Here is a 24,168-nt window from a genome sequence, read left to right as displayed (position 1 = left end):
CGCTCTGTGTTTGAGCAGTCCGAGGCCGCGGCTCAGTCCCAGTGCATTGTTAGTGCAGCTCTCTCACGGACTCCCCTCTGTCCTGGAAGGAAACGCTAACCCATAATGTGCCTTGTTATTGATATCCTATTGCTACAGGAAGGGATAAAGAGAAGGAGATCCGAGGGGGGGGCTTGAAGCGCAGGCCAGCTGCTCGTTATGCAGCTAGGTGTGGCTACGGCCTCGCTCAAAGGGGAGTAACTAGCAAAGAGCAGTAGCAACGCTGATGGGCCTCATCGGTAATAAGTCAAAATGCACATATTCCCCTCGTTTCATTTTGCCCGACCGCCTCACCCGCCTCTGGGGCACCGTGAAGCGCCTCGCGTTCGAGGACGGAGGCCACCAGGGCCCCGTCCCAGGGCGGCTTCACTTTTGTTTACTATGTGAGACGGGAGGAATGCTCCTTGGCCCGTGAGCGGCCAGAGCCCTCTGCCCTCCACCCCGAAGCCCATCATCACCACCCTCCTCTCGATTATAGAATTTCCCATAGATCCTTTGCCATCTGCAAGATTATAGATTTCCCTCTTCCTGTAGAGAGGGCAGGGCCCCTGAGGGAGGATCAGCACTAAAAAGGGTGAAAGAGTGCCTGAGGCACAGCCATGGTTGTGGATGAGATTACATTTTCTATTTCTGCCTGCTAAAGGGGGCCTGCCATGATGAATACAGGGAGTTGTTACCATTTAATATCAACCGGCTCCCCTGCAAACTCAAATTATACACAATCAATTGTGACAGAAGGGTACATGTGTGACAAATAACCTGCCACGTTCCCTGCATCATTTCACTTCATCACCCATCAATTCACCCCAAACCCCGCAGCCCATTTGGGAATCAATCATGTTATGAAAGTGAATGTTTCTGTGGGGAGGAGGTTTTTTAGAAGCTCGCTTGTGCTGCCGCAGCCTTTGTGACCGGGCAGAAAGAGCGAGCGGCCGATTCACACGCTGCCGCGAGGTCACCCGAGTCCTTGTTTGAGCAAAGTAAAGAGCGGGCCGGGCCTCAACACAATGAAACAGATACGTAAACACAACGCCGCTTCCTGCTTGCTTTTCCTCCTCATTTTTCTCGCCTTCCCGTGCGAAATCCAACAAATGTTTGCCCATTCTGGCCAAAACAATAACCCCTGCTCTCATAAAGCGAGCGAAGCGAGCCGCCGAGGCGCCCGGACTCCACCTGCGCCGCAGCCCCCGCGTAGGAAACTGCAGATCATCGCGCCGCGGCCTTTTTATGCTCAGACCGAGACAGGAGTCCAGACCCGTCTCCATGTCACTCAGGTCCACAGGCTCCACAGAAGTCCGGTTAGCGGAGATGTGATTAATTATACATACACTGATAGAAACAACATTCATTATTCATATGCTTCTCAACGTCAAAGCTATTTCCCTCCCTTTCAGCATGATGAAAAGATTTTAAATAATAGCCCCCCTTTGCAGACGTCTGCATTCCAGCGGAGTCGGCTGACGCTAAAGAGGCTTAAGTTAGAGCCGTTGTCAAACCAGGGAATCGCTGCTCAACGTGGGCCCAACGTGTCCGGAGCTGCCGGCGGCTGCGCGTCTTCCAGGGCCTGTGTTTTTGTTTGCTCTTTGTTCCAGGAGACAAACCCGCCACTTTTAAGCCGTTCGAGGCGACCGATGGGGTCCGTTTGGGCCGAACGGGGGCTCTAACGTTTCACCGGCCGGGTAGAGTTTCCTCAAACATCTGCTCAGCGCTCGTGTCCTCGGACGCGGTGGGAAGGAAGACCGGAGCATCTGTAGTTTACACAGGAAAAGAGGGGGAATTCTGACTGTTTCCTTAAAGAAAGCCGCTTACTTCCCTCAAAGCCGGCGGAGCCCAATCAAACTCGAATAGCGGGAACTTCCCCTTTAGGCAGGTCTTGGGGGATTTCCTTTAATTTGAATGTCAGCCTGAGTTTTCACACTCGTCTCATCCCCCAAAATCTGTTAATGTGTGTGTGGCGCCACATGAAAGAGGCAGGTGATGATTTTTTTTTTTTTTTTGCAGACTGCGGAAATGTTGGGGATAACACTTAATCCAGGTAGAACTCGTGCTTTCCGGGGGCCTCTGGGAACGAGCATTTGAAACACGTGTTTATAGCAGTCATTTAATTTTCTGAGAGAATTACTAGATAGTATTTTCCCTCTTGTTTGTGCCCTACATTAGCCAGTGTTGAGGGGGAAAGGGGGTGGGGGGCAAAATTAGTGCATGAGGAATTCCCAGAGGTTTCTCCCACCTCCCCTGGGCCGGGCCTTAAAAATAAACACTCAGAAACACTGCAGATTATGTAAACACATTCGCCTTAAACGCTCGCACCGCAGCGGCGACTGAATAAACAGCGTCGCCCCCCGACTCACTTCATTTGTGACGCCGCCGATGCACGCGAGGACGGCAGAAATGAGAGCGAGCGGTTTAAATCTGAGTCGAGCTGATCGACTCGCAACGCGACGTGGTACATTTTCTCTTAGCGGCTTAAAGGTGGCTGTCAGCCACATCGACGCTGCCGTAGCCCCCCCCCCCTCCCTCCCTCCCGCCTGCGTTCTCTCTCGCTCACTGTGACAAGGCATCTTTCCAGACATTTTAGTTGGATGGAGATTTGCAGCAGCTCATTACAGACTGGGAGGCTCTGTGAGCGGATGCAGTCACTCGGAGATGGATTGAGTGGGTCTGTTTATTGACATGCCTTAATCTGACACTGGGTAAAGGGAATGAGTCACCGCCTCCAGACACACTACCACATCACAGCCACTCCAGCAAACAGGGAGGCAGCACCCAGGATACAAGTGGAACTTCATCAGCGCTCATTAATCCAACCACCCCAGGCAACTGGCTCAAACAAACCGTGTTTACACTGTGTGTTCGCTGGATGAAGGGGTGATGGAGCTTTCAAAGGGCATGTGTGCAGGTGCTCAGATCTGCTAAACACACAAACACACATACATACAAACATGTTCCCCAGACTCCAGCTCATCAAAAGCCCGCCGCCCTCCTAACCCCCAACTCCCCCAACACAATATCTGTGTACACCAGCTGCTAAAACTCCGGCCGTGCACTTTGTCTCGCGAATCAGAGCCGGCGCTCGAACCGGGGCGATCGGGCTCGGTGCCAACGCGCGTATCATAGAAAGGGGCTTTTTATTAAACAGATGGGCTTATGAGATCTTTCAGTTAGCGCCGCGACAAGGCTCCCGCCGCCGCGGGTCCAGCCACGCGAGTCAAATTTCTAGCCGTCCCCTTCGAAATGAAGCACAGCTGGTGCTAATATTTGGGACGGTCTTTCTAGGCAGCTGTCAGCGCGGGGATTGACAGCCGCGTATTAGCTGCCTGCACATCGCCTCTGCATCTGGAAATCCGGCTTGTTAACAGGACGGTGACGGGTTGCCGTCAGGGCACGGGCAGAACAAAACAACAGCCAGCGGCGGCGGCTGCGAGGTCCTCACTACATGGGTGTTGTGAACATGAGAATTCGCCATTTTACATCTAACTACAAAATTCCTGGCAAATAAAAAAAAAACATGTGGGAAATGTGTGAACCAGTCGCAAAAGAAAAGAACGCACGGGCAAATGAGTCAGGAAGGGAATAAAACAACGCAGATTTACAGTGGGAACGCACACACGCACACACACACACACACGCACACACACACACACACACACACACACACACACACACACACACACACACACACACGCGGTCGCAGCGGGGCTGTAAGTCGAAGCGGGGCCTTCTGTCACCTCCGTCAGGGACTGGGAGCCCAGCAGCTTGAGACTGGGGCCCAGTGGAGACCGGGCCAGATGCAGCGGGCTTGACCCACTCGTTTCTGAGCGAGGGGGGGGCGGCAGTGAGGGGGTATTTCGGCAGCTGAAACACACAGGGATTAGCCACACTGACTTCATTTAATTTAATTTGTATTAGGGTCGTCTTCGGAGGGAAAACATCGTTTTTCACTGTGGGGTCATGGAAAACAGCAACAGACGGTGGATCTCTGCTGGGATCCACAGGGGGAGGCAGGGAACTGTATTCCCAGACCTCAGGCACGACGCTCATATCGTGCCCTCCCTCCTAATTGCGCCTAAATTATGTCCTCGCATCTCTCCGCTCGAAATGCATCATAAGACCCCGCGTCCACCTTTTTCACAGCTTGATTTCTTGAAATGAAGACCTCAAATCCTTTTGTTCTGCCGCCGTAAACAACATGTAGTAATTCCCAGCGCTTATCAAATCTGCTCCGCGTGTCCGTGTTTGTGCGTTAGTGTTGCGAGCGCACACACTAAGCCGTTATCTAGCAAGAACATATCTTAGGGCTGGATGTTTATCTGTGCTGATGCAGATTGGATGAGTTCCTCTTTGTCTCAGTGCAGCAGTACATAATATAATTTGTCTTTTGTTTTTTTCATCATTTGTTCTGATATAGTTTGATATCCTATGGTGGAGAAATCCTCTTGGTTACCCCTCGTCATGTAACGGGGCTCTTACTTGTAATCTGGGAATTTAATAAATGAAAAGGAAAGAAAAAATAAAAATATGAACACATTCAAAAAAAAATCCGTCTCCTCTTTGTATTCTCTGCAACATGACTTTTAAGCAGAGCAGGAAAACAACTGCAGTAAGTGAGTGAGCGCCCGACATGCCTCCTCGCAGTTTACAATAGCTCCGCGGAAAAATATGGCAGCGATCAGCCATTAAGTCTGCGGTAGCCAAAGCCTGCGGTCATATGAAAGCTTCCTCTCTGTCTTGTGCAGGTGACATAATCTGAGAGAAAACTAATGTACCGTGCACTGGGAAAAGTAGTTTTTATTACAAACACATGAAAAAAAAAACTAAAAGAAGAAAATGTGCGGGCTGAGAACGAGGCGAGGACGCTGGAGTCTGTTCAAGACTATCAGACGCTCGCTAGCAATCGTTTTTTCCCTTCTCCCCCAGCCCCTATCAAAAGATGTTACTGTGTAAAATGTCAAAGAAAAAAAAAAGCAGCAAAAGAAGTAATCTCCGTCTCCCTTTTTGATCGCAAGTGGAATAATTGGAAGCCTCTTAGGCTCATTACACGAGTTGCCCGCCAGCCAAAAGACAGCTCCAACTGCCCCTCTTCATTCATGTCGGAGCTTTGAAAAATATTGCTTCCTCTAGTAACAACTTCTTATGAGATGCAGCGACTAGAGGTCCTGGTGCCTACATTAACAGGTAATCTCATAATGCCTTTGAAAATGTATCTTTCAACCGGCGCAGTCAAGCATCAATTCAGACAAAAAAAAAAAAAGAAGAAGAAACAGCAACAGTCCGCGTCGTAATAACGTGGTTATGATCATTAAAGTGCGATGTCACCCTTGGTGACTTTCGGAGGAGCTCATCTTACAGGTGTTACATATGTGCAGCGCGTTAATTTGAAAAGCCTGATCATCATTGTTATTACAACCATGCATGTAATGATGGCGACTCTAATTGCTATTACAGTATTACCCAAATTAACCTTATTCTGGGTTTAGATCACCCCGCGCTGACGCCGGCCCAGCCAGGCCCGAGAAGAATGGCACCGACGTCCCTTCAGATAAATCCAATATAATTAGCTGTGTGCCTTACAGGGCCAGTGTGATGGTAATAATTAGAGCTACTGTAGCAAAGGTCACGCAAAACAATTTAGAGAGGATGCAGACTGCATGGGTAATGGGAAGATGGGGGAGCGATGAGAGGTGGGGGGGGGGCTCAGACACGGAGGGGATCTGGCTTTTGCGTTACCTCTGGACGTGCTTCATTTTTAACCGACGCTCTCAAAATAATAAAAATTGAAAACCCATTTCAATGGCAAGGAGACTCCCAGCTAACGCAGTTTAAATGGATCCGTGATTAGATTTGGGTTAAGTGCTACAGGGTGTATCTGTGAACTGGTACCAGCTGAAATCGATTCAGCGCCTCCGAGGTGCGATCGCCGATCCGTCGCCCCCGTTGTTGCATGTGTTCATTAGCTTCTGTGCCTGCTCTTAGTTATCATTAATAGTTGTGAAAGGGAGCGGGCGAGCGAGAGAGAGAGAGAGAGAGAGAGCGGGACGCGTCGCTCCACCCAAGAGCACAGGTTAATGAGCGGAGTCAAAAATGTTGACACCGAGGTAAACAAGTACTCACGCTAAGGTGCTTCTATTTCCATCCTCCCCCATGCGGCTCCGCTCTCCGTGCAACTCCCCCACCGCTCCCGAGCCGCGGGTTCAGGCTTCGGATTCGCATCCACCAGGAATTCGCTCGGCTCCCTCGCCTCCCCGCCATCACGCCCCGATGAGATAAGTAACAGTCTCACACTCAGAAATAACATCTCAAACAACACGTGTGCTTATGCGCACTAGGCTGGTCTCTATTCCCCATGGCAACACCGATGCCCCCCTTCTCCCCAGCTCCCAACAACACTTCATTAGAGGGAGTGATACAAACGTTAGGATAAAATGCATCTCATGACTTGGTTTGTTTGTTTGAACCACCTATTTTAGCTCCTTAACAGTTTCATCTCATACATAAATGAATCATAACGCTCCATGTTTTCTTTTTCCAGGTTTTACTTTATGGTCATTTTCACGGCATCAGCCGGAGAGTTGACGCTTCGGTGCATGTTCACATTGTTGCAGAGACTTAGATGAGAAGACTGAAGCCACATTACGTCTGAGCCAGAGGAGTGTTGGTTTAGCTTAGCATAAAGACTCACAACAAGGGGAAATAGCCAGCTTGGTTCTGTTCAAAGATTACTGGACTAAGAACCGGCGTATTTCCTGGCAAGTAGTCTCTACCGGTTGCCTGGCAACCTCAGGGCTAAGAAGAAGGTGTTAAATGGTGAACTACTCCTTTAAAAAGGAGAATAAATGGGAAAACATCAATGTGGGTGCTTTATTGGTTAAATATGTTTTAGTGGTTTTACCCCGGGTGGCTCAGGGAGACGAGCCACCGTAAACACAATTATTGCTTAAAAAAAGCAAATGCTCACTTGACTGTCACTTTCATTTGTCTTTAATACGTGGCCCCATGCTTTGATGTGCCAGTGGTTCCACAACAAAGGCTGGAGCCGTCGCGTCGTTACACAATTAATCTGTTTCTGTGAGAAAGTGATTAAAAAGCCACGCGCGCGGCGCCGCTGGACGTCTGTTTGCTCAGGTTCAACTCGCTGGTGAAGTGCAGCGGTGTGGGAGTAGACACATATGCTGGGCCCCATATGCCTTCGTGACGGTGGGGGTTTGAAAACTGTAAATTGTGATTATCATTGATCTCGGCCGTCATATGCCTAAACCCTGTGAGTCACAGCCGCGCCGGCCGCACCGGGTGACGATGAAGCATCCTCCCCCACGTCTGAAGTCCCGAACAAGTGTTGAGCGAAGCAGTGATAAGCAGGTCCTTATCCTTTTAAAGACACTCCCATAATCCAACTGCGGTGGGAGGAGGGAGGGGGCTTCAGCTTTGAGGGACTTAGTCTGGATTATAGCTAGTCCCCCAAATTAAACCAGAAGTCATCTTTTGCAGTTGCTCATGCAAGCTGGCGACTGGCTCGTTACCAGTGACGCAAATAGAAAGCGCTCCCGCCCGGCCGTCGGGTGAACTCAGGTGTGTGGAGCAGTACAGGAAAACAACCCCCGCGTCTCCCCCCATCACCTCCCGTGGCTGCGCCCAAAATGTGGCCCGTGCCGCGTACCTGGGTCTCCATGCCAAGCCAGCTTAGCCGCACACAAGCTCCTCAGCTCAGAAGGCAAGGCTGCTCTGTCCCCCGCTGATGCTGCTTCCCACAGAAAACAAGGCCAAATCTGGGGCTTAGAGGCTAAAATAATCATTACTGGGTAGCAAACAAATGGAAAGTCAGAGCACGACTCCCATGACTGTCCTCTCCCATTACTCTTGGTATTTTGACTGCTCTCCTATCGCGCACAAACAAAAAGGGGACCGTCGCAAATTACCATTTGGGATGGGCAACATGTTGGCCTGATAATGAAAACAAAAAGCCGGGATTATCTCTCTTTTTCTGCAATATATAATTTATTCATGGGAAATATACATTTCTGCAAAAGTACATTTATAATATATGAGCCTCATGTATGAAACCGCAGCCATCTGAACATTGACTTAACTAAGCATGAGATTGGGAGCGAGGGAAAAGGGCTCTGGCCTCTGGCTGCCTACAGGGCAAACAGATATTTGCATATTCAATTAAACCCTGATATCTGTAAAAAAAAGTATATGTCTTCTATTTATTGAAAACAGGCATGTTTGTTTTAAGGGAACATTTGAGACCTTTAAGCAACTTCAGCCTTCGCCGCTGTTTGAGCTAAGCTAAGCTAAAAACAGCACAGAGCTAAATATTCACCCAACTCTCTTTTGATGGTTCAAAGACAAACTACTAAAGACGTAAACAGTACAGCATGTACATGATCATGTACATCACGCGTGGACTGTACTGCGTATGTTGACACATTAAAGAACTTCACCGCTTTGCTTTGATATGAACGGCATGAAAGCAACGCGGGTCCCGCTTTGCTCTGCAACAGAGTCGTCCCATCATTATGAAAACATAACGACTGTAGCCAGTCTCATCCTTTCTCAAGTCCACCCTCGCCGCCGCCTGCTCAGCGGCTCCCCCTGAAGGGGACGCGGGAACAGCGCTCAGACGGAGAACAGGTACAGGGGAGTAATCTGGAACTGAGGAGGGTTACTGGGGAAAGCGCTGCACTCGGAGCAGTCTGACACAGGCCAAGTGCTATTTATTCATTAACTTGGCTGCCTGAGCTGTGGCATGTCAAACGGTGAACGTGAGGGGAAAGTCAAAAGCGATGTCCCATTGTGCTCCGCAGCCAGACACTGACTGCACTCTCAATGTTGTTTCCTGATGCCATAAAAGGACACAACAAGGTGGGCGAAGTCCTTATCAATCGACGTGAAAGCCAATCATATAACTATTATCATTATTAGTGTTTTCATCCTCCGTGCTCAGCCCAGAGGAGATATCGAATCTATTCCCTGGTGCAACCGTCTTATCTTTCCAACTTGACCTGGTATCAGTCAAGCAAAGAAATGGTTTCCCGCCTCTCTGGGAACTAGATACGGGTGTACATAATATCCCTGGGCCCTCTCTCAAAAGCCCTAATCCCAGGAAAACAAACCTGAGAGAAACAGGGCCACCAGAATTGCTTTCAGAGAAACGAGATAATCAAAATGCAAAAGAGCCTTTGATAGAAAAATGAGTCGACTTCTAACAACAAATCCCCTACACCTAACATCAGCAAATTCTCCTCTTGAACTTTTATTTGTATGCGGCGTTGGGGTTTTTAGCGTAATGACACTGCGCACGGAGCTCCACGGAGCTCGGCTGATTTATGTCAGCCTAAATCAGACTGACTGCTTTAGAGCTTTACAGACATCATGAATGAGAAAAGGAGCCACACACTGAACACATTAGGGGTCCCACCATCTCCTCAGACAGGGGGACAATAGGTCGGGGAGAGGAGATAAAGGAAAGGATAACAGGGGTGAAGGAATGGTTGACGCTGATCGAGGAGAGAGAGGAAGGGAAGAATGGGAGGAAAGAAAGGGGAGCTGAGACAGTGGCCACACAGGGCAGCGGGAGTGTGGGGGCTGCGAGGGGCCTGCGCTCGGTCATAGCCCATTAGGCTGGCTGGGTGAAAACGCTACAGCTCATTACATGCTCTGCCTCTGTTCTGCGGACGAACAATGCACAATTACGCTCCCCTGCTGCTCCCGTGGCCGAACCGCTGCATGGCTCTGAGGAGGCCGATGCTGCCGGAGCCGCTGCCGGAGCTGCAGCCTCCGTGCTCATCAAACGAAGGTAAAACGCAGCAATTCGTGCATCTAATACAGCGACTGCTGCTCCCTTTCGTCTGATCCGCCTTCTATAAATTCACGCTCTCTCTCCTTTCCAAACGGCCCGCACAACAAAAGGGGTCGCGCGTTTGTTTCCAGGGGAATTAAGTTACACTCTGTAATATAATTGTCATAAAGCCAGGTGTAATGCTAACGGGATATTAAAATTTGGAACATTAAAGCGTGAGCAAATGCCAGTGGAAGCACGGTGGCAATATCTGCAATGCAGCGAGGACCCGGGCCCAGGATACATCCATCCAGCCGCAAATTGGTTCACTTCAAGTCTTCCTGCGCTCCATTCTACAATTATGCATGCAGAAGTTGACATTTAATCTGATGGGGGAAATGCTAACTAACATCCTTCTGCTCCCTCTTTGTTTTAGACGAAAAAACAGGACACTGGGAAAGGTCATTCTTCCCTGGTGTCGGCGCTGGCCGCTTGGAAAAGTTTCCGTTCGCAGCGAGTTATTGTTGTGTTTTAAAGGACCCCTCCCCCCTGCATGTTTCCCTGTCAGTCAAAAAGCCCCAGCGTTAGCGCTCGGGCGGAAGCCTTGGGAAGTCTCCTAACAATGTGGCAACAAGTGTAGTAACCCCGCGGTTCAACCGAGACACGCCGGTGAAAACACATTACAAGTCTGATACTCATGAATTTTAATTAATACCTTTTCTCTGTGCATGTTTGGATGAAATTAGTTTTTGGTGCACTCAAATCATAAAGGCCATTAGTAGATAATTGTAATTAAATTCTTCTCACTTGGTCTACTTGGGGAAAATATTCTGGTTTTGTTCAGCAACCGATGGGTAGGTAAAAAAAAGATTTCCCCAATGAACGACTGCGTCCCCTGTTATTCTTATCTGGAGGAGGACAAAGTCCACTGGATGCTGTGTTTTATTACACATGTCAATAAAAAAGTGTACGAATGCGCCTGTTTAAATATTCTGAGGCCAGAGGGTTGTAGGTGGGCACATTTCTCCTGAAACACGCTGGACACGATGGAGCAAATAGTGTTATGAGCCTCCCCTGCACATAGATTTCACTCCTGGCCATAACAAGTCTTATCATTTGTGTTTTTAAATATGTAGGCTGACCTTTTCTCTCCTATATTAATGTAACTACAGGCATTGTTCACCACGGGCGGCAAAACCTGCATTAATGAGAGACGGGTTTGTTTCTATCATTTCCTCCCTTCTCGTGACTTGTGGCTTTTTTGTTTTTTTTTTTCCCCCTCAAAACTCCACTGTTGAGTTTGGCAAAGCATGAAAACGCGCGAGAGGCTCTTCAAAGCGTCTTCCCCAACGCCGCTCCCAACAGGATTTCCATGAAAGAAAACACAATGAGGCATATTTGTGTCAGAGAGTTCAATTTGAGGAATGAAAAAACAACGCCACAGGAAACTCATTTAACTGGGTAATTACGTCCACGCAGGATTGCTTGTGAGGCTTAACAAGGTGCGTAATGATGTCGCCTTCCCCGGCGATAAACATCATCACTGTGTCCATTTCCCTCACTCCATTTAGCCTTCTCTGATTTGCCGGTGGACCCATCCACCTATAAGTCGGACGCCATTACGCCTAGTTTCATCATTTAGCTACGTGTCCGGCAAAATGTTGTAAAATGAAGAGTGGAGCTACTAATGTGCTCTTCCTTTTCTATTCAGCAGGGGAAACTGCGTAATTAATTCATTGTACTTCCCTTTTCAGTGATTGAAAAATTAAAAGCTGTATAAACAGCCACGTACGAAGCATCCAAACGTTTTCTGACGCTCTCAAGATGTTGAGCCTCGCGAGGGTTTTATCCCAGACTGAGCATTTGAGGGGAACTCGGCAAAGTTAGTGCCACGAAACCTGCTCGTCGCCGCTTCACAGGGAGAAACAGCGCGTTTCTCAGGCAGCGGCGGCGCAGGTTGAGGAAAATCTCCGGCGTCCTATAAATAGGCCTCCCTCTCCTCCCGCCGCCGCCGCTCCCCGCGAGTCGCATGCGGTTACGGGCGCACGCTGAGACATGTGTACATCAGACGCCGTCACTCATGTGTTGTGACTCCCCGGCTCGTTCGGCTGGCTCCTCTGATCCTGACGAGTGGGTGGCGACCCGGCGGGCCTGGATGCTCGCGACTGGCTGCCTGGGGCGCTCATGTCAAGTCACCGCACCTCGGCAGCATCCGGGGTGACGTGCGGCGGCGGGGCGCTGCGGGTTCGGGGTCGGGGCTGCAAAAACCCAGCCGAGTGTAAAACCAGCGCCGGCTGCGCATGAAGTGAAAAGCATCTTGTTGAGTAATGCCACTAAATCACCCGCAGCTTCACCGAGATCTGCGAGCGAGACGCGGTGGGAGGAGCCAGAGGAGGATGGTAACGACGGGGCACCGAGTGCATCACTGTCACGCCGCTAATTTATTTCTGACAGACAAGGCTTTATTTCACCTTATAAACACTGACACTTGAAAAGCGGAGCGCTTCTGAAGTCGGTGCCTTACAAATAACCTCTCTAAATAATTAACAGGTTCATCTGCCACTCAATCAGCGCGCGGCTTAAGCTTTCGGAGATGAAACGGCTCGTTCTTAAACGCTTTCAAAGGTGAAGACTTGCAGCGCACATCACCCGATCTTCCAAACATCAGAACTATATATTAAATCCTGCGTGTTCGGCTCAGTTACAGCAGTTTATAGCTCTCATTTCTTTCCCACTATTAAACATTGACTGAATGTTCTTTAGTTTCTCACACTTACTACTGATTGATGAACTTCAAATTATTAAACTGAAAAAAAAGCGGCCATTGTTGAGTTCAATGATTTCCTCTGTGTTAAACGTGTGGATCATGACTGTAGAGCTACTGTAAAACAATGGTGGAGCTCCGCTTCCTCTTTCTGCCTCCCTGCTTTCCACGTTACGCTCCCAATTACACGTTCCACCAGTAGCCGATGCCGTCTGCTACCAGTCAATCACAGCGTGTTCGAGTCAACAAACAGAGCAGAGATGCAGCTAGAGAAACAATGCACTGAAAATAAAGCCCAAACTCCCACTAACGCGCCGCCATCCTCCGAGTAAAAAGACCTTCACCGCGTTAACATGTTTCAGCGAAAGTTGAAAAGCTGCTCGGCTGAAAACACGCAAAACAAGCAAATGTTTTAAATATGCACATTTTTCATTAACATTGGAATTTTACACTAAACACTGAGTTGGTCAGAATAATAGAAATGATAACGTCAAAGCCCATATTTCAAATAAATGTGTCGCTCCATAAGAAACATGTGCGTATTGATGAGCGTGTGTGTGCGTGTGTGTGAGAGGGGAGATTGGCAGTTTCACCAGATGTGTAGCATGCGCTGACAGCATGACATCTACTTTGCATGCTCAATATGACACGTCTGAATGCTCCCGCGCATATTGTCCTGATGCGAAGCGATAGCGAGGGATGTGCAGCCTCGCTCAAACCGCTCCCCGTTGTCTCTCCTGCAGCAATATCAAAACATCTCGCTCGCTGAGAGGGGGGGCGGGAGCAGCAAGGTGCACCCAAACACCTCTCGTCTCCTCGCTCTCCGCCGCCGCCGAGCTCAACGGGAGCCGGCCGAGCGAGCGTCCACTTCCTCCGTGCCAGAAACTGAGGCTGAGGCCGCGGCGCAGCCTCGCTGAGGCTCGAGGCTCTGCAGCGTCTTTAAGGAAACAGAGCAGGGAGCATGTGGCGGATGATTGCATTGATTACCAATAAGCTGAAGCTGTGAAGCGCACTGTGCCCCGCATACGGAGGAGCTGCCATCACGCAGCGGAGGCAGAGCGCCTTTTTTTTGCAATTCATTTATTTCCTTTTCTGATTCATTTATCAACTGTGTAAAAAAACAACAACATCTGCAGCGTCTCACGTGAGTAAGTGTGATCAATACAATGCTACAATGCTATAAGTCATTTTCATGCGATGCTCATTATCTGGAATCACAGGTGTGAGGAGCCTCGGTGCACATTACAAATTCAAAAACACATTCTAGCCAAAGGCCGTTGCTTTACTGTATCGTCGTCTCTCCCACAGAGCGATTCACTATAATTAAGCCGTCGCAGACAGCTCTGTTCTCCCGTGAGCGCTCGTATTAGCGCCAGCACCGGCAGGTCTAACAAACATCTCACAGCTGACGCTTCTCCAAACAATGGACAGCCATGTTCAGGGAGGTATATAGCGCTGCACATCCTCACAGGGGAGGATGCAATACACACAATGCAGTAGCAGGTACGAGGCCTTTGGGGAGACCTGTCACTGTTATCTCGGTCTACGATGTGTGTGTGTGTGTGTGTGTGTGTGTGTGTGTGTGTGTGTGTGTGTGTGTGTGTGTGTGTGTGTGTGTGTGTGGGAGCCTCGCTGCCCCACATAAACCGACAACGCAGGAGAACTTTGCATCGATCAAGAACACAAATTACAAGTAAGCACGGGCCCGTATCCTCTTTCCCTCCATTAGCAAACCAAATCCGACCTCGTACCCACACTCTGATGGCGGTGATGATTCTAAACTCTGTGCAAAAAAAAAACAAAAAACAAACAAGCGCCGAGTCGCGGTTGTGCCCTGGTGCAAAAACAAAAAGCTCGTCCGTCGAGGATAAATGAATCATGGATAATTATGAGGTTGCCCTCAGGATGAAAACAATTTTTTGGGACAAAGCAGCCTCAGTAATCACAGCAGTGCAGCCACTCGTGTGTCCTAGCCAGTCAATGGGATACGGGTGGAGGACTTGTGGAGTCAAGTGGTTTCAAGCCCAAGCTTGTTCATTGTAACAAAGCAATTATCAGTCATTTCACTGCTGTTTGTTTGTGTTATAAATGGTATTGTAATTATACTAAAACATTTTCCTATTTAGGAGCAACGTTTAAACACACTGTCGAGCTTCTGTCTCGAGCAAATGTCACAATGGGGAGGAAGGAAAACAACCGCAACTGTCGTTATGCAGCGGAGCAAAATGCATCCTGGCTGCTGCTACTGCTTTAACCGGCTCCATCACAGCCACCCACCCACACACACACACACACACACACACACACACACACACACACACACACACACACACACACACACACACACACACACACACACACACTCCGGCTCTTTCTTTTTCTCAGTCCAAGGAAAAATATGCAAAGGCCGGGTCAAAGAGATGTTTGTCAACATCATGTGCAAGGCGGAGAGGGATGGAAGCTGCATGCTAAGCAGCCTCCAGCCTCTATCAAGCCAATCAGCCGCCTCGGAGAAAATGAGAAATCGTAGTCGGGGCGCAGACACCTGGCACTAAGACCCATTCGCCCTCGCTCACTCCTCGCCGCCTTATCGCTCTATCTGCTCTCACACAGCTCCATCAAGACGACTCCAGCCTTTGCATGTGAAATCATCGAAATCAATCTTCAACCCTCTTTTTCTCCCTGTCAGCCTTTTTTTTTTTTTTTATTAGCTGAGACAAATAAAGGCACCGCTAATACTGATCCTGCAGCAAATGTTAAACTGCAGAGACCGGTCTTCTCACAAACGCGCCTGATTCCCTCCTGAGGCCGGAGCCCAGGAAAAGGTTGACCCGCGCAGCGCTGCCTAGCAGCAAATACAATCACAGCACACGGGTCACTGCGTGTACCTGCTGAATCCCCTACGTGCGCCTCCGCTGACCAGATAACACCACAGGACAACCCACTACATCATCCCTCATTCCTTCCATCTGCTTTATTCACACACACACGCTCTGCCAGAACCAGCTCAGGCAGGCTCAGTAAATCAGCATGCCTGTAAGTGGGTCTCATTGACCCCTCCGGATCCGCTGGTGCCTGGATCTCTCTGGATCGTGCAGTCAATACATCAATATCCATCTTGTGTTTCTTGTTTTAAGACCCCCGCTCCCAACCCTGTGCCCCCACCTTCTCCTCACTGAATGTCAAACCGAGATTGGAGTCATCAATTACAAGCGTGTGTGTGTGTGTGTGTGTGTGTGTGTGTGTGTGTGTGTGTGTGTGTGTGTGTGTGTGTGTGTGTGTGTGTGTGTGTGTGTGGTGCTGGAGCTTATTTGCCGCTGTCTACAGGAGCCAACATGACACACATTCCTCCACAAACACACGCACTGATGCACATTTCCTCTCTCTCATACGTGTGCGCACACAAACATAAATGTCCCTTCCTCCCATGGGATCAAGGAGAAGTGGGTCATAGAGAGAGAGAGACAGAGAGAGAGAGAGAGGGAGGGAGAGGGTGCCCAAAGAATCCAATGGACCAGTTCATACATACAAAAATCTATAAACTAAAGATCAGCTGGTCTGCATACACTCTGTCAGCTTGAATAGTCATTGGAGTCAGAGCCTCACCGCTCGGCTGGAGCTACGCATGGTGTGTCAGGGAATTCATTGGCTGGCTGTGCAGAGCAGCCATGCGGCAGCTGCAGCCAAATGGTTAACACACACGCACATAAAGCATTTAAGCAATGATTATTCTTTCTGATAGCACCTGAAGTGACATGTGGTGGAGCTGATTAGCCGGGTCAATACAACTGGCAGGTGCTCAAGCTCCTGTTCGCTCTTTATTTTTTTTTCCGCCCCTCTGCAATAGCTCAGCCCATGCTAATAATAAAAAAAAACAGCAGTGGAGCGAGGGAGGCCGAATAATCCACTTTGTCAGGTCTCCAAATTCTGCTTGGCAAAGGGCTCGCGGTCACGGGTCAGCACCGGCACCTTGAAGGGTTCCGCTCACATCAACCCACAGAAAGTCACACGGGCCGCTCCAAACAAATCAGCCCCCACGCTGTGATGAGACTACACATGACTAGGAGGTGGTGCGCAGCATCAACGTTCAGCGTCATCAACAGGGAATCAAACAAGGACGGCGGCTGAGACCCCACTTCCTCCTCCTCCTCTCCCCACAGCAGCACAGAGCACAGCGGGTTTAGTCTCACCTCTGGCAGCGGCATGCCGTTGATGATGAGGTCGGGCTGCTGGTGGGCCTGCCCGGTGAACGGGTGCTGATAGCCGTGGTTGGGCGCCGCATTGCGCGAGTTCTGGCTCTCCACGTTGAGGAAGGTGCTCTCGGAGCGTCTGCAGCCCAGCGGCAGGCTCTGCTGGTGGTAGTCGAAGTAGTTGAGCGAGGAGGTGAGTGAGGAGCAACTCACCACGTTCATCTTGTCCGTCTCCTCGACGTCGCGCGGCACCAGGCGGATGTCGTTCTTGCTCAGCTTCTTCTTCTTGCTGGACTTTTTCTGGCTGCCATATGAGTACTCCGCCACCCTGCGCAAGTAGAAGAAACTGAACAGACTCAATAAAGCAGTGTTCCGCCGGGGCCCTCCCCTGTCCACACGCTCACAGCCCGCCATGCCGGCCGCCCGCATCCAGGGGCGGAGCTGCACGCTCAGGTGACCCCCGCCCCCCCCCCCCGGCCCGCGGAGCTCTCGCGCCTTCTTTGTTTGCATTTGCATGCTCAACAATGCACATGTCACAAAACAGGCAGACTTATGCAAACATGCCGACACCACAGAAGCAAAGCGAGGGCGAGGGGGGGGGGGGGTGGGGGGGGACATGCCGGTGCCGAGCAGCGCTACCGGTAGATGCAATTATATTCAAAGCACACGCTGGTTCCAGGTCCTCTCTCGTTGTCGAGCGGGCCCGCTAGCAGGAGGAACGAGAAACGGCGCAGGAGAACTGCAGATTCAGATCCATTTAGCCGCTCTCGGTGGCGGCCGCAAACTTGAGCTGAGTAGTTTGACTTTAATGGGAGCAAATGAGCAACGGAGCCATGTTTTATCAAAGCATCCTCAGACTGGGGGAAATATCCATTCTTCGCACAGCCTTGCAATTTTCCAGAGAGCAGACGCTACATACTCCGTAGTGATGACTGCAAACCACTCCAGACATATTCCATACAATTTGTGACGTTTCCCACCATCTGCATTGCTTTAAATGCCGAACGAGGCGGTTCCTAACCTTACAGCACATAGGGAGCGTATGGTTTGGTTTCTGCTGAAGCCCACAGCTGAAATCACAGTTGCCCATGAAATTTCGATCTCTCAGTCCCAGCTCTGGTCTTGTCTGAAACGTTCGGGCCACGCCAGCTCCCACTGGCCTCTGCTCCACGCTGAACTGCAGCTCTAATGCTCTGCCGCCTCCGAAAGTCAAACTGGCTAAGAAGCCCCATTGTAGTTTGTCTTTTTCATTTTTCTTTTAGATTGCATCTTGAAAACAGCGCCCGCCCCCATTCGGTTCCCCCTTGATTCAGAGGGAAGAAAATGGGCAGCTGCAAGGGTAGAAACACTCCATCTCCTTTTGATTTATCATTTTTACATGTTGTCTCGCTTCTCTGTGCCCAAATTGAAATCTGGGAGGGGAAATCTTCAGAGTCAGACCGACTGACAGAGGACAAGCAATAAATTGGAGATAACTGCTCCTCATATTTGAGGTGACGACTGAGAAGCAGAACACATCAGTGCTGATTAAAGCGCCCAGCAGGGAGCGAGGCTCACACCAGGAAAGTGAAGCACCACAGCCAGTTTGGATTCTGAATGTGTTGCTGTCACTGCTTCTGCTCCAGACAAAGCAATAAAAGATAACGTTAAAGTTGGTGTTGTGATATATTCTGTCTGCCACACTCGATTCCTTGCATTTCAAATCAGGCCTAGTATATGTTGATAATAGGACCAACTCAGTTCTCCTGACATTCTCTTGAGCTCAGGCTCAAGTACTGCATTTAAGTTCAATATGTAAACAAAGCACTAGAAAACATTTATTACTTCAGTCAATGAGCGATAGAAACAACTATTTTATTAATGCTAAAACAAATAGGTGCTTTAGAATATTTATTTAATTAGGATATGCTTCTAAAATGTACTAACGTAACTTCAAGTCAACAAAATTATGTTTGGAGCAAAATATGATTATAGCTTCAGGTTAAATTCTCCAATCCAATCTATATGTAAATTTATAGTTGTAATGTTTCAGAGGGAAATCAAAGCCAGTGCTGATGTGGAGATGGATGAAGAAAACTGGAAAATAATAATCTGCTGCTTTCCAGGACATTGGCTAAAGAAGTTCACTGATGTGACCTGAGTCACGAAAACATAAAGTGCAAAACTATTCCTTTTTCTTCCAGTTATTTCCTGGATGAAAAGAAAATCGAGGTCAGCCTAAATGATCCTGCAGGACTGTCTATAATCACAGTAGATTAAAGCTGATAACAGCCAATCAGCCACGGTGAACGTTAAATAATAAATGTCTGGGGCTGCTATTGAACCAGTGGGGCGTTAATTGTCCAGCAACACACAGCAAATTGAACATGACAGTAGAACCGTCATATTTATGAGTCAATTGGTTACAGAGTGACGACTAAATCAATCAATCACGTTCCACTAACACGGAGCACTGAGCCTCATCGGGGTGTTTGAGTGGAGACTGGAGGCCGGTTCGAGCTCGGTTTCGGCTGTGGGAGGAAGGAATCTGCAGTCCTCAACACTCGGGCCTCTTCATGCTGCGTGACAAAAGCAACGCTCTGGCAACGCGCACTTTCAGGCGCGACCGGGGACACGCACGCACACACACACACTGCACGCTCTGCCAAATTACGCACGCACGCACACGCACGCGACTCGCTCAGTACCTGCAGTTGTACGTCCGGATCTCCTTGTTATCCCTCTTGCACTTGACCGCCACAAAAATCATGGTGACGAAGAGGATCGCCGCGATAGAGCCCAGGGCGATGATGAAGATGAGGGACAGGTTGACGGGTCCGATAGGTTCCTGCGCGTTCAGGTCCGGCGACAGGTAGACGACGATGTAGGCCGAGGCGGAGAGCGAGGGCTTGCCGTGGTCCCGCGCCACCACCGTGATCTCGTACGTGGACTTGGCGTTCTCCCCGAACATGCGCGTGGAGCGCACCTCGCCGTTCACCTGGTCGATTTCAAAGAAAGCCCGGTCGCCCTCGGAGATGGTGTAGGTGAGCCGCCCGTTCTCCCCCTCGTCGTAGTCGTCCGCTTTGACCTGGGTCACCATGTAACCCACGCCCGCGTTCCTCGGGATGGAGACCTCCGCTGTGCCGTTAACCAGGGGCGGGTTTGTCATAACAGGTGTGTTGTCGTTGACGTCCAGGACCACAATGCGCACCGTGGCGTTGCTGGATAAAGACGGGTTGCCATTGTCTCGCGCCAGAACTTTAAAATCAAAGGTCCGGGTGTACTCGTGGTCGAATGACCTCATGGAGTAAATTCGGCCCGATGGGTTTATGCTCACATACGTGTTTACATCCATGTGCTTGATCTCGCCGGGGACTATGGAGTAGGACACGGTGCCATTCATGCCCAGGTCCGGGTCTTCCGCGGACACTGCGAGCAGACACGAGCCGGGGAGGTTGTTCTCCATCACCATCTCCTGGTAGTGCGGCTTCAGGAAGTGGGGGGGGTTGTCGTTCTCGTCTGCGACCTTAACTACCAGGGATTTAGTCGCGCGTAACGGGGGCACGCCGCTGTCCTCCGCCTGGATGGTGAGGTTGTACGTGTCTTTCTGCTCTCGGTCCAGCCTGCCGTCAACAAGTATGGTGGAGAAACTTTCGTACTCTTGCAGCCTGAAGGGGACGTTGCCCTGCAGCCTGCACTGCACCTTGCCGTTCGCCCCGGAGTCCTTGTCTGACACGCGCACGAGCGCAATGACATATCCGCGCTGCGCGTTCTCACTGACTTCCACCATCTCCGTGTTGAGCGACAGCAGGCTGATGACGGGCGGGTTGTCGTTCGTGTCCATCACGTTCACCGTGACTTTGCAGTGAGCCGGGATGGAGTTGGGACCCAGGTCTTTAGCCTGCACGTCGATCTCGTATATTTGCGTCGTTTCGTAATCCAACACGCTGTTGACGGTGATGATTCCGGTTTTGGAGTCAATTTTGAACGCGTCCCTCGTTTTCTCGGTGACGTAACTGTTGAACGAGTACGTAACCTCTCCGTTAGTCCCCTCGTCAGGATCCGTTGCGTTCAAGTCTATGACAAGTGTGTTGATGGGGGAATTCTCCATCACATTCACTGTATACACTGGCTCGTCAAAAACGGGGTTGTTGTCGTTCGAGTCAATTACCTTTATGTTTAACTGGACCGCGCCTATCTTTGGAGGGTCTCCTCCATCTTCTGCGCTGATTTCATACGCATAGTGGGACTGGGTCTCTCTGTCCAGAGATTTTTGCACAACGAGCTCAGCGATTTTGGACCCGTCCCCCCTGGTCTTTATTTCCAGCCCGAAAAGCTCATTTGGGGTTATGGAATACGACTGCACTCCAAAGACACCGGAGTCCGGATCGCTTGCCCCCTCTAGGGGAAACCTGGTACCAGGGGAGGCGTTCTCGGAAATTTCAATGTCAATGCGGCTCGTTGGGAATCTGGGTGCGTTGTCGTTCAAATCCTCGATTTCAACTTTGATGACACAGATCTCCATAGAGTTTGACATCACTTCTAGAGAAATAATGCACTTTGGGTTCTGGCGACAAACTACATCCCGATCTATTTTCATTTGGGTTGTAAGGATTCCGGCTGGACTGAGTTCCACCCATCGGGGTTCTGAATTGGAAATCACCCTCAAGTACGGGGGCTGCGGTGCAATCTGAAATCCTTGCTTCAGCGCGTCCTTTGTCACGTTTCCAATCACCGATCCGGGCTTCATCTCCTCGTTTATTCCATACTTTAGGTTGATAACCGCGTCAGCTCCGGCACAAAATAGGAGCAACGCGGCGACGAAGTGCATTAATCCCATCTCCCTGCTTTGCATTGTACCTGTTGAGTTTGTCTCTGTCTAATAAAGACCGCGGTGGTTACGCACAAGAATGCTCGTCAGAGAAAAGAGCAAAAAGGTTCCAAATGGATCATCTCAGTGAAATGCCCAGAAAAGTGTTTGAGTGACGACGCGCTCTCGCGGATGCAAATTATATCATGGCGTGGAAGCTCTAATTCTAACAAGTGCCTCAGCCTATTTCACTCTCCTCAGGCGGAGCGCGTCCTCCGGTCTGCTGCAGCGGGCGACGCGTTGGGGAGGACAGATCAGCGGGAACATGCTGGACCTCCTCGCAGCACTGAGTTAGCCGTGTAAATCCGTGCAGCTCTCGTCAAGCGGCGAACCGGTGTTACACATGACTCATACGACGAGGAGTCCGCGGGGCGACGCTCGGGCTGCATAGACGCACAACGACAAGTCCTGCGAACAAGTCCAGAGAAATTTGAGTCTTCCGTGCGGCTGAAGTGATGCGGTTCAAGGGTCCGCGTTAATTTCTCCTCCTCGATGCCACCAAACATTTAAGTCGCATTTCGGATGAATATCTCGCCCTGTGCGTTATATTGCAAGCAATGAACGGATTTCCTCTTCAGCCGGCAGCTACGGGCTTTGAAACTGCACATCTGATGGAAAAAATTCTTAAAGGATCTGCAGTCACAGAATTATTCAACAGCTTAAGTCCGGATATCTTTGCCTAAAGAACAAGGGCGCGATTGAAGGAATGTCTCATCACATCACTGAAGTCCCGATTACCTTTTTTTCCTCTCCAGCAGATTTAGTCTTTCATGCCCTCCGCAAGTCCCGAAGCTTTAACTTACTAATTAATTTCCCGGTGTCTCATTTGGAAAAAGGCGGAACATATCCCGACAACCGGTCCACGCAACACGCAGGAAAAATCCGGAGGAATTTTAGCCAAAAGCCAGTGGGAGGAAACGGGTTGGAGGAGCCTTTTTTGATGATGGGGCTGCAGTGAAGTAGACGCACAGGAGCCTATATCCAGCCTGGTGGAGGCAGAAAAAAGACGCACCACTCGTTGCCAGCAGCCTGTCTAGTTGACTCCAACGAGCGCTCCTCTCGCTTCACCGGCGCACACTGGCGGACGCGCGGCTCCGAGCCGAGCGCTCAGTCTCAGGACCCGCAATCCCTTCAGCCAATCAGGGGTTACGCGGGAGGGCTGGGGCTGCTGGTGGGCGGGGCATAGTACGGCGCCGAAACGCAGCCAACTACCTGTTCTGCTACAGATGGACGAGTCGACGGGCAATTATAGCGTACAAGTTGAAACACGGGGCTGTGTATTAGATGATCGTTAGAGGGTCTCTCCGAGGGCTCCCGTGGCGCCGCGGGGGGGCGGGGGGCAGCAGCGACGTTTCCCCGGCGTCTGACAGGACACGCAGGAACTTTTCTCACGTTTGTCCTTGTTTGTCTCTTCTGCGGCGGCGTCCAATTAAAGCCCTCGAGCCCTGCTTTCATATCGCGGGCGTGGATCGCGTCGGAGCTTTACAACCGTTGCGCCCACGCAGACAGCGTCACTGTAGAACCAATACACCCCCCCCCCCACGCACACACACACACAGCACCACCTTAAAGTGTGCGTTTCAGCGGATAAGCCTGTTGATCTATACAGCTGTTGCAGCGGTGCGCATTGTGTTTCATCATTTGCAGCTGCCCTGATGTTCTCCTGCGTTTAATGTGAACTACGTTTAAAGTAGGAGCGGCACCAGGCGCCACGAAGCAATCCCCACTAATGAACGCACATTATGGATTATGGTTTGCTGTGCAGCAACAGGCTGGCAGGAAATCTGGCCATGGGCGGAATCGATACACCACAACCAGCGTGCGCACGTGTTTTTTTTTTTTTCAATCTCATGATAATGTCACGAAAATAGAAATCCTAAAGGTCTTCGGGCTAAATACTGCACCGGAGGACTTGACAATTACCGAGCGCACAGCGGGGAACACACGGTTAAAGTTTATAAAAAGAGATGTTTAGTGCCACGGCCATTAGGTTGGCTCGTATCTAACGAGCCCAACTGCACCTCACCCCTCACCAGCAGACGTCAGCTCATAACGAGTGTTTCATAAGAGATTTTTTTTTCCCCGTGCAAATATAATACGCTGCCTTCACTGTTATTAAATCGTTTGTGTTTGTCAGCTGCGCAGCTCATATTTATAAAGGTTAATAATGAGGTGGGTGGACTCTGACCTCCAGTGTGTCGCTAATCATCATAAGAAAAGCAACAACAAATCAGTTATTAGCCATTATTCAGGGCGCCTCCTCTCCCCCAGCTCCATGTAATTCAGGCCGACATCATATTGTGGCTCAGTGTGATGTGAACAATCCAAGAAAGAGAACTACTCCGCCAGTGGAAAAGGGGGATGAATAAGTTCCTCCAGCAGCTCTGCGCATATTGTAGACTCTCATCACCCTCCCTGAAATCTCACTCTTCTCATTCAGATAGAAGTGACACTCGCTCACAGCCGGTCCCACACACACACACACACACGCACGCACGCACGCACGCACGCACGCACGCACGCACGCACCGTCTGCCTGCCTCTCGCC

At 50.1% G+C, this 24,168-nt stretch overlaps 1 protein-coding gene across 8 annotated transcripts in view; it reads right to left on the bottom strand.

Annotated features, from left to right (window-relative positions):
• pcdh19 (protocadherin 19) overlaps positions 1 to 22,714 on the bottom strand; it is a 49,382-nt gene extending 26,668 nt beyond the window's left edge. The window contains exons 1-2 of one of the 8 annotated variants that reach the window (XM_055512372.1): positions 19,459 to 22,714; positions 16,985 to 17,117 (exon numbers count right to left, since the gene is read on the bottom strand). In XM_055512372.1, coding sequence (XP_055368347.1) covers positions 16,985 to 17,117; positions 19,459 to 21,605 — 2,280 coding nt within the window. In that variant the 5' untranslated portion in view covers positions 21,606 to 22,714. Of the gene's footprint in view, positions 1 to 16,771; positions 17,118 to 19,458 lie in introns of all 8 variants that reach the window. The other 7 variants (XM_029164604.3, XM_055512373.1, XM_055512370.1 and 4 more) reach the window with 7 other exon arrangements.
• Between the last annotated feature and the right edge of the window lie 1,454 nt (positions 22,715 to 24,168).

This window comes from Betta splendens, chromosome 10 (assembly GCF_900634795.4).
Source record: "Betta splendens chromosome 10, fBetSpl5.4, whole genome shotgun sequence".
NCBI lineage: Eukaryota > Metazoa > Chordata > Actinopteri > Anabantiformes > Osphronemidae > Betta > Betta splendens.
This window is presented reverse-complemented; position numbering and strand designations above follow the sequence as displayed.